This window comes from Coffea arabica, chromosome 2e, assembly GCF_036785885.1.
Source record: "Coffea arabica cultivar ET-39 chromosome 2e, Coffea Arabica ET-39 HiFi, whole genome shotgun sequence".
Lineage (NCBI taxonomy): Eukaryota > Viridiplantae > Streptophyta > Magnoliopsida > Gentianales > Rubiaceae > Coffea > Coffea arabica.
The window spans coordinates 17,015,374-17,026,391 of record NC_092313.1 but is presented as its reverse complement, the minus strand read 5'-3'; the positions used below and the strand labels follow the sequence as shown (position 1 = coordinate 17,026,391).

At 38.7% G+C, this 11,018-nt stretch overlaps 1 protein-coding gene and 1 non-coding gene across 5 annotated transcripts; both read right to left on the bottom strand.

Annotated features, from left to right (window-relative positions):
• Positions 1 to 1,647: 1,647 nt before the first annotated feature.
• TRNAA-CGC (transfer RNA alanine (anticodon CGC)) lies at positions 1,648 to 1,720 on the bottom strand. The gene has a single exon. It is a non-coding gene; the product is annotated as a tRNA-Ala (tRNA).
• A 3,074-nt stretch (positions 1,721 to 4,794) lies between these two features.
• LOC113726376 (extra-large guanine nucleotide-binding protein 1-like) lies at positions 4,795 to 10,646 on the bottom strand. Of its 4 annotated transcripts, none has more exons than XM_072079411.1 (9): positions 10,507 to 10,646; positions 9,019 to 10,284; positions 8,795 to 8,932; positions 8,611 to 8,715; positions 8,331 to 8,507; positions 7,594 to 7,768; positions 6,341 to 6,582; positions 6,045 to 6,208; positions 4,795 to 5,614 (listed from the first exon to the last, which is right to left on the bottom strand). In XM_072079411.1, exons 2-9 carry the CDS (start codon positions 10,183 to 10,185, stop codon positions 5,029 to 5,031), a joined length of 2,754 nt encoding a protein of 917 aa, XP_071935512.1. In that variant the 5' UTR covers positions 10,186 to 10,284; positions 10,507 to 10,646; the 3' UTR covers positions 4,795 to 5,028. The 4 variants fall into 4 exon arrangements, with proteins under 4 accessions (XP_071935512.1, XP_071935510.1, XP_071935511.1 ...); XM_072079409.1 differs by having other exon boundaries at positions 9,019 to 10,351; positions 10,507 to 10,644; XM_072079410.1 differs by having other exon boundaries at positions 9,019 to 10,577.
• Between the last annotated feature and the right edge of the window lie 372 nt (positions 10,647 to 11,018).

Below are 11,018 nucleotides of genomic sequence, written 5' to 3'. Positions count from 1 at the left end.
TTCAATGATTGAATTATACATGTTGTGGCAAAAAAAAAAAAGCCGAGGCGGAGTATGGGGAATATTATTCCATTTGTTAGCCAAGGTTTGATTCGATTTTTCGCCTTTCATGAACATATGCAGTAGTAGCAAATTATGTGCTTATTAGTGGGCGAGACTCGCTCTATACGTGCACATATTTTAGGGAAAAAAAATAATGAAAAAGATATAAAATATTAAATTAGTTGGAGCAAAGGAATTAATTACACTGGTTTGCTGATTGAAATTGGTAGGAAAAGTCAGCATAAAATTTTATGTAGTACCTGCCGTGGGTGTAGTAGTGGTGGATAAGTGCAATTGTAGTAGTTATGTATAGTAATAGTGGATAAGTATAATGAAAAGTATGGAGCATGAGATGATGAGCATAGTGCTCCATCATAAAATCTATAACTATCAAAAAAGCTTTCCTTGGATTCGAGGGATCCGAACGTAGCAGGCCACGGGTTTTAATTTTGAATATATTATGCACCCAAAAAACGAGACGAGAGATGAAGAGGAAGCGTATTGGATCGGATGTTGAAATAGGAAATGGTCCATTGGACCAGATAAATAGAATACCGGATACAGCGGAGCTGCGGTTTTTGTTTAAACCAAACCATGAGAATGATACTGCCCACGGTAAATAAAAGACAGCAACAACTAACCATGAGAACGAGACAGTGGACTAATTTTAGATTCTTTATTATTACTATTTTGGTGTCTTAACAGTAACAGACTTCAATAGTTCAACTCAATCAACTGAAAAAAAGCACACAGATACAAACACCAAACCTGGCTAGCAACTGTGTGCGCCATCCTTGCTTGGCAAACCCATCTAATTCTTTCATGTTTGCCCTATGTATTTGTGTCCTCTATATATAGGAAGTTAAAATGTATGAAAGCCAGGATGGTTTCATTCCAGAATCACACAAAAAGACGCACGCACAAGAATAGAAGATATTTTTCTCTCTCGCGAGAAGCAATAATGTCTGGGCTAGTAGATATTTGGACGAGTGAAGTCGATAAATTGCGTGAAAAGGGTCAAAACTTCACTCTCCTCTCAAATGGTAATGCAAGTGCAGCATCAACATTGACCCCGGCAGCCAGTCTCGATCAAGCTATCCAGGAAGCCAGCCCCGGGCGCTCCTTCTTCAGCAACTTGGCTGCAAATTGGCAAGTCAAGAAATTGGTTGCTCTGCATTGCTCGGAGGCTACACTTTCTATGCTCGTGAATTGCTTTAGTCCTTAATTTTAACTTAATCTGATGCGATTTCTCAGATCATTAATCATCTGAGTGTCGAGTTTAGGCAGCATGTATGTATGTCGTTTGGTTGGGTGATGTGTTAAAATAACTTGTTTGTAAACTATGGTTACCTTGTCTGAATGAAGGACGGACTCATCTTCGTCAATCCGTTAACCAATCGAAGATCAATTAACGAAATGACAAGTGAAGTTTTTGGCCAAGAGAAATAATAATGAATTGGTGGCTTCATCATTTGCGTCTGTTCTAGATTTCCAACATAAAACACAGACAAGAAGATATGCAAAATGGATTGGTCGCTTGTTCATTTGCGCCTGTTTTTAGTTAACATAAAGCATAATAGTAGAAAAGGAAACATGCGCAGAGAGTGGAGGTGCGGGGAATCGAACCCCGTGCCTCTCGCATGCGAAGCGAGCGCTCTACCATATGAGCTACACCCCCCTTGCGCACTTGCTCGACGCAAGGAAATATTGTAATTATACCATAACTAAAAAAAAAAATTATAACTGCACCTAGCTTTTGTTTGTTCGTTCGTTCGTTCGTTCGTTTGGGACATTCGGCCTTGACGATCGGACTGGACCCAAATTTTTGTCATCATTGCTCCGGTGATGGTGATGGGGATATTTTTAATCGTCAGAGGATCTTTCAGAATAAACTATTACTTTGCATGAATTTAATTGTTTCTTCGCATAGTTAATTCTACTCTTCAAATACATTTTCCAGTAAAAGTTGTATCTGTCCTTTGAAGGAAAATGATTTTAAGAAAACTATTACTGTGTTAAACTAACAACAATTGCTAGTTTAATTATCGAAAACAGAGTCTTAAAAGGCATACTTCTATCGTTTCGCATACTTGTACGGTTGGATGAATTTCAATGCATTTAATTATCATGAAGCAAATCATTAATGATTCGGAAAGAGTTCCTAGAATCTTCCCACCTGTTATGTAATTCCAAACTGAAACTAAATTCCATTAATTAAAATAGAAGAACAGAAGGTGTATTACCACAGTAAATGAAAACTGGAGAAAAAGAACAAGAGAAAGCTGCAGAAGCTACTCTCACATTTTCAGCCAAAAAGAAGAATGAGCCACACATTCTCCTAACTGTAGAAGGATGCCACAAATGTTTCAATCAGTTGCTACCATCTCATATGGGCTTGAACTCCACGACTTCACCTTTTCTTTTTTCTTTTTTGTTAATTTTCCTGCCTAGTTTTTTTTTTTTTTTTGGTTCCAAAGCAATGAAATGGTGGGGTTTAAGAAGTAGGCTGCAAAATTTAGACCTCCAATTCTTTCTTGAGACCTTAATTATATTTATTTTTAGCTATGACAAAATATTAATTAATTACATCCTGATCCCGCAGCAGCACCGTTGTGGATATTAATATGCCTCGTTGTGGAAACCATTTAGTTTATATATGCTTTGATTTATTATCGATTTTTCGAACAAATATATGTCTTGAGCATATTTTCCAACTGGATTTTTTTTTTTTTTTTGCCTTTTATTTAGTTTGTTTATTTTTGCCTTGGTTTACTAAGGAATTGAAATTAGTAGCGAAGGGAACATGAATGGATAAGCATTGAATCTTGCGAATAAAAACAAAATGAATGGATAGGCATTGAAGTCGCACGCAGAAACTCTCAAGTTAGGCAAAAGTTGACTTGAACAAAACTTTGAGCACTCCATATTGGATATCTTTTTATATATATATTGTACGCATAGGAAAAAATAGAATTCAAGAAGCGAAGAAGAAGACGTTCATCGTACTAATTATAAATAGTTTTTAGAAAATGTGCAGCTACTTCTAAATGCCGTGCCGTTGATTTGCACGAACCGAAGCATTCCAAATAAAGACGTATGCTTGGGCACACCATTAATTATCCGTAAATCATTGACTTCTGCACCATGTGTTGGTAAATTTTCCTGCTAATTACTAACTATAAGCTTTAAAAAAAACACACACACACACACACACACACAGATAATAATTAAAAGTACAGAAAAAAAAGGGCCAAGGGAATGAAAAAAATCATTCATTCGTTTTGGTCATTGTCGTCCACTGGAAGGTCGGTCCCAAGGCAAAAGGCAGCAATAATTAATCAAAACTGAAGTGCATTATGGGCACGGCATAATACAATGATAGAACGAGCAAAGAGGACGTTACTTGGAGACCAGACAGATGGACGAGTAGTAGACTGGACCAGTCTATTGGAGACAGATGGATGGATGAGTTGGAGTTGGAGTTGCATTATTCCAGAAATTTGGAATATGCCATTGGTTTTTTAAGATATTCTAATCCCATGACCAAATTGACCATGTATGTGCTTCTGGTTCTGGGGGCGGCTACATGCTGATTTTTCATACGCCACTGGATTCCCTTTGAAACCGATGCCCCACAGCAGCCCCCACTGCCTTGTTTTCTTCTCTCGACTTCAATTCTGCATAAATATGTGTAGTTTTGCTACGCGTTTCTGTTCATTCATTGTAGCTTGATGATTGAACTCCAAGAATAGATTATTACTATTACTCAAGACACTTACTATATATAAATACTAGCTCAATTGAGAGAGTGCAAGAGAAGGGAGGATAATCAGATTAAGATGGCAGCAGTGTTTGTTGATGCGTGCATGGGGGAGCTGGCTAAGCTGAAACAGAAGGTTCGAGCCAGGAAGATATTCTTGTTCAATGTCCAAGACACACAAGTTGGGGATGACCAAGCGGAACCTACCAAAAAACAATCATCTTCTTCTTCTTCTCCATTGAAGTCATCAACCAAGGCAAAGGATGAATGTATTTTGTCTGAAACCACTATTTGTTTGCTTATGGATCGATTTGCACCCTGGTGATGATCAAAGTTAAGCAGGACTCGGGGGCAGAGAGATGTTGAAGCACCACCCCTAGCATCTTTGATCAGATTATCACCTATGCTATGTATATATATAGCTTCGTCTGGAGAATTCATTTTGTACCAAGAGCTCTTTCTTTTTTCTTTTGATGAAATGAGATGATCTTTGTAATTTTGAGTACTTTCACAATTGCCACTCCAGTACAGAGCCTTGAGTTGGAAATGTTAGTATGCTTGGTTGGGTACCCTGATTCTTAATAAAACAGTGCGTGCACGTGCCCTCACTAATCCAGGCAGAATTAATATGTTTCATGCTCGATTTTGGGGAAAGATAATAGTAAACGCTTGCGCTTCATGTTTTGGGAGACGATCTTTGCAATTTCAGTTCTTGGATGATTGCTATGCTGGCTTACTAATTAGCTCAAGCAGTTGGAAATATTAGCAGTAGCTCAAGGAGTTGGAAATATTAGCAGACTTGGTTGAATACATATAATTCGCTAATTTGATGATTGGTTCCACGGGACAAGAAAAGGTTGTGCTCAAGTCAAAAAATAAAGAAAACAAAAACATCTTTTGAGAGATCTCCACTGAAATGAGCATTGAGAAAGAAATATTGGGTTATGACCATGCGTGTAACGGTGTAAGACATATAATTTGAGTCTGTTGCGTGCAGGAAAAGATGGAAAAAGCATGATTAAGTTATCGAACTTCTCTTGGAGTTCAGATCTGCAAGTGACAGAAGAAGCATTTGTGATTTGCTGCTTCAACAACATCCTATCCTTTGACAGCCTCCAGATGTCCACTTTCTGGTTCTACTACGTTTGCTTTGTGGTATCTGGGCACTATGTACATGAACACAAACTGAGGGAGACCCTTATTTACAAAAATTTTCTACGGACGAACTACGAAGATGTGCTAGCCTCCATGCTCCCAGAAGACCAGTCATTGACAGAGACAGTAGGTTTCTCTTGTTCCCACTTCAGGATCTCCCTAGCGTATTTCAAAGCTTCATCTACACTATCAGACTCCAGTCCAGTAACCGGTGAAACATAAAGCTTCCGCTCCGTTAGGGAGTCAAACAACCTTTTGAACTTGGCACCAATGTAGTGAAATGCACGTTGAGCCAAAGACGGAGTATTGTTACCGTGCCTGCTCTGGGGATGCAAACTCACCAACGGGTAGAAATCTTGAAACCACTCACATTGAGAGAGAGGAACTCGCTCAAGTTTTTCCTCCAGCAAGTCAAACTTGTTTAGCATCAGGAGGAAACTTTTCTGCGCAAAAGATGGATGAGTAACAACGTTCTCCATTAAATTCTTACTAGCAAGCATCTTGTTTATGCAAGCTCCGTCACTGTTTACATAGTACTCATCATAGTCTGTTAAAGAGACGCAAAATAGGACAAGATCAACATCTTCAAACATTCCCAACCACTTGCAGTTTTCTCCAAGGCTGCTTGCATGGACTCTGATGAGTTGGTACCTGTAGCTGCGAGTGCAACAATTTTATCCGTTATGTGCATGCAGGAGAACCAGAGCAGGAGAGACTGAGTAAGGGGAGTCTACAATTCCCAGTACAGATGACAATTTAGAAGTCAGCATCTAACTTTGTAGTTGAGCATTTTTCTACCCTATATGTTATTGAGGAGGAAATTGTGCATGCAATGTTAATCATGGGTGAACCATCACGAACGTTAAGAAATTTAGCAAAATCTAGCGTACAGCTAATTTATGGACTCAAAAATACTGGCTTAGATCTCATAATTCCATTCTCAAAAGCCACAATAAGATTAACAAATGCAGTTACAGAGTTCAAATCAAATTTAGAGACTTCCTCGAGTGATAAGACTCCCGTCCTACTACATGCCATGCGATTGAGAGCACGCACGCGCACACACACACACAGAAAGAGAGATCACCTCATGGCAGGATCACTTTGATCTGTGGGCTCCATGTATCCATCCTGGGAAGACATAGGGAATGAAAACTCCATAGATGTAACCCCATTAGAAGAAGTAAAGCCCTCGGCATACAAAATGTCCATATCAGAAGGTTCATAGTCAACTCTTGAAATCTCAACAGCCTACATCAACCACGGTATATTAGCATATACAATATGATGCAAAGACAATATCATGTATAGCAGCCAGAAGATTGATTAAATACAATATCATGTAAACACATAACTAGGAAATAATTTGTAATCTCAGCTTACCCGATCTAAGAAATAATTAGCAACTCTAGGAAGCATGGGCAGCTCATTTCTCCGGCTGTAGGTAGCTTGAAAGCCACTATCCTTTACCAGATCCTCAATTAATGTTGCATATTCACGGGTAGCAGCTGGAAAGATGGCCTCCAAGTTGCCGGACATCATGACTTGTAGAAGCCAATCTGAAAATGCTTTCAGCCTTGGGCTGATGGAATAAGCATTTTTTTCCTCAATCTGCTCAGCATATGCTGTTGCAAACATTTAACTTTTAGAATCCATTGGATGACAGATCCACCTATGTATGCAAGCATTTCTAGGTAAAAATTGTCTTCAGAAGTTTGGATATCACAGATTTTACTGACAAAGAGAAACTCCTTTTACCTTAGACCCGCAGAGGTTTTAATATGTGAATCATAAAAAGTTAACAACGCATAGACCAACTTATAACAAGTATCTAAGCACAATATTTTACAAAGTAGTAAATATTAAGTACATCAGCACCAGTGACACCATAAGCAAGATACATCAGAAACAACCCACAAATATTTTATCCCCAAAATTATTTCTTTCATTTGCTTCTTATCATTTTTTTTTTAAATTATTTGGTGTAAGGATCCTGATCATTGCTCATAAGCATTGCAAAATCACAGAGTTTGTTAGAAGCTACTCTCACATCCTTCTCTGTGTTTAGTGTAAAACATGTTGACCAATTTTGAGTATTAGCTTTAAAAATCAGTAAGGACCAGATTTCTGGGAGCAAACACAGAGAACCAAAAAGGATGGAACAAAAGTTAAAAACAACCACTGAGATGTGTCCTTTCCAAATTTCTCACAGTTTAGAGCAACAACAGATCTGTATGTAGTAGTATAATTTTTTGGTTGATTCACAGGGCTACTTTTTTTAAATGGTGAATAATCTAACACCCCAAGGAGCCTGCATGCAGTAAATAAGAGCATGAGCTAGCTGAAATCTCATGCCATTTAACACTACTGGAACTTAGTAATCTAATGAAAATCATAATCTACATACAGCTACTAAAAGGTTGAATGATGTACACTTTGATTCTCAGGCAAGCTTTCACAGCTTAAGCAGGTCTGAAAGCCCTTCAGACCTACTTTGGAGCTACAAAAGTTGAAAATCAGATGTAACCAAATCATTGGATGAAAAATTTTACATGAAAGGTCTTAGGACACTATGAAAGACAAAGACATTATGAAGAGACAAATAGATGAAAATTGAAAAACCAGTTCTTCTTTACCTGATGGACCAGGTTGGCTCAGATGTTGTCTCCTTAATTCAAGCAAACAATCTTCTTCAAACCATTCACGGCCCTCAAGCAGAATTCCAATGTAACGATATAAATTGGTCTGAATCATGAATTTAATATTTTGACGGTCATCTCCAGAGAAAGGAACATCATACAAAATTTTGGCCTGAAATAGACATGTAAGTTAGGAAGTTTACCCCTTTCATCCGTTCTGAGTCATAAACAATAATGTTCATCCATGTAAAGATACAGCCTCATTTAATTAAGGACGATAAAAATCAGAAATTAATGCAAATTTTCTTGGGACATTTACTCTTCTCAAGAAAATAGTGGTAAGTATGAGTTCATAAAAGTATAAAAACATTGAGTTTCACTATTCATTGTAGACTGTATACAGAACAACATTAATAATATTGCTGGCAGTGGTATCCTCAGATAAATATAGAGCTCATCACCTCTGAAGAGCTTGTAGAAAAACCTCCCAAACAGGGTGATCATAATGTGTACGTATTAGAAACATGCTAAGCATATAAAAAAGGTCATACACCTTTTGTGTAGTTCCCACATTTAGTCATTGATTGCAAAGTAAATCTTGTTATCCTTAACCAACAAATGTCCAAATTCTTGGTAATATGAAGCAGAAGACCAATTTAAACATAACATACTACTTTTATGATTTTATCGTCATCAAACAAAAGAAGAAAAGAACATTTCCAAGTATGAAATACCTGCTTAAATATTGCACTCGTCCCCGATTGGTCACAACCAACTAAAAGAAGTTTATTGTCTGCTTTCTGATCCAGGCCCTCGGAGCAAACTTTATCTGCATCCTTTTCAACTTCACCATTACATGACTCAGGTGGAATTGGCAAAGACAATGCAGCACAAATGAGCTTGATTCCAGACTGCAATTACATTTTCTGAGCTATTAAATGTCCAAGAAATAAATAGTACAATGCAGGAAAGGAACAGGTAAAACGCAAAACATTTAATGAAATTCTCGATTACCTTGTCCCATAATTTCCCCATGACATTCTTCTGACCCTCTTCCTGGTAGGACCCATCTGGACTCAACCAAAAGTGTGGGCGTCCTTCACAGTGAATCCCAGCCATCTGCAAAGATTTAACAAAATGCTGATAACTGCACATTCAAAATAGATTCAGGATATGTATCCAGGCAGAGAACATATACCTGCAACATCCAGAGCTCTTTTTTGGTAATCTCCCGACCATTTATCAGTACATTTGTGTTTCCATTGCTAGCATTTCGCTCAATTAGACTACCAACATCCAGTCTAGGGCTGATAATCTGACAAGGTTGCTGGCTTTCCTGTTTTTTTCAGTTGAGATTATTCATCAGAACAAGAAATTTACATTTAGTGTAAACAATAATGTTAGAAAGAACATGATCCTCACCTTTCCCCAGAATCCAGACTGCTTGTCATACCAATACCTCCCAGGTTTTAGCTTCTTTGGTGGGTTCCTACAGTTCTGCAACATGCTCAACTCTTGCAGAGAAAGAGGCCTGCCATTAACAGATACAAGCCTAGGCGGTAGCTGATTTGCTTCACATGAAATCTCATTTCTCATGATCTGTTTAAGTTCCCCGTCGGTGAGTAGTTTCTTAAGCATTCTCGAAGGTTTTCCCAGAGATCCTCGCTTTGATTCATCAATCATATGACGAATACAGGCAATACATTTTCTCCCTTCTGGCATGGACCCCATTGCTCTCAGCAGACAACTACTACAAAACTTGGCACCGCAAACAAGGCACACTTCCTTCTCAGTAAACCGATTCCCCTTGAAACAGCGATAGCACAAACCTCTCTTCACATCACTTCTGGCTACCGGCCTTTCTACTGCATTATCCAGTTCATCAAGGCTACCATCCTCAGAAGTTATTTCACTGGTTTGAGGATCACGGAATGTCACAACTGGGGTTCTACTGCCGCGGTAGGGAGTCTCATCAAGACAATCTTCCACCTCTTCACAAGTAGCAATCTCAGAAGAGGAAGCAGATGAGCTCAAGCTACGATCCTCCAATTGTGGATTGGCATGTTGAGCATGACTACTATTTTCATCATTTAAGTCTTCAATATCCGAACTCTCTGATATCTCATTGGAGTCATTATGGCTGTCCGAGAAACCTAAGGTATCAGAACTTCCAGTTCCATCTGACACCCTCGGCACTGCACATGCATCACCATTTTCCGAACCATCTACTGCTGCACCCTCTTGATCATTCGCATCTACTACTGATTTTCTGGGCAGAATTCTGTCAGAACCTTCGAACTCAGCCGCTTCAGGCCCAACTTTAGACCGCTTTGCTAATCTCTTGCTGGAACGGTCACTCTTAACAATTGGTTGAATAATTGGTAAGGACAAATTATTCGACATATAGGCCTTCGAAACCACAGCTGCAGTCGGAATCCGGTTAACATCTACCGGAACCACGTGAGGAATGTCATAGCCAACAGGAGGACCACTATACTCCAAAGCGAAAGAGTACTCCACGCTATACTCATCATGATCATCCACTTTCGAGGCGGAAACTGGCATAAAACTCCTCAAAATACTAGTCATATTTATAATTCTACCCAAAATCTTGAAAACCCCAACTCCAACAGCTTCAAGAATGCATCAAATTGCTGAAAAGCTTCAATCTTTGTTTCTCTCCTACAGCTTAAAGGATGAGCATGCATCAAATGGCGGCTAATCTGATGAAACCCACCCTTTACATATTTTCATCCTATATAAGAAAAAGAAACCCAAAATCAACTTTGAAATGTGATTCTCGTACAACCCAGAAATCAAAATTTGATATTTTTCCTGCTTGAAAAGGATCTAATTGATAGCAAGGGAAAGAAAAGGATGGTATAAATATAGGAGCATGGGGATTTTTACCAGTGAAAAATGGAGACTTGAGACTTGAGACTAGAGACTTGAGACCCGAAGGAAGGAGGACTGGAAGACGCAGCAGTAATAGTAGTAGTATTCAAACGTCTTAGAAAAGATCAACGCTGGAAAGACCACTGATTTTCTTGAGCAACGCGTTTTTGAGAAAATATTCACCCCAGAGAATGGTTTAATAACGGGAGAGAAATCAAAATAAAGGAGGACCCGTTCACGATGATAATTCAAATGTGCCATTCGGCTCGAATTTGAGTGGGAATGGAGGGTAATGTGGTCTAAAAAGTGGAGGCAAGCTAGAATTTCCTCTTTAGTCTTGGCCCTTTTACAATCTGATGAGAATTTGCTTGCATGTGAATGGAACTGGCAAGTCTGGAATCCTATTACACAGACACACCTGTTATTTGGATGCGTTGAATGGGTGATACGTGTCTCGTGTCTCATTGGTAGGACTAATTCTTCTCAAGTTTATTACTAGTAAAAAAATGTTTTTCAGGTTTATTAGG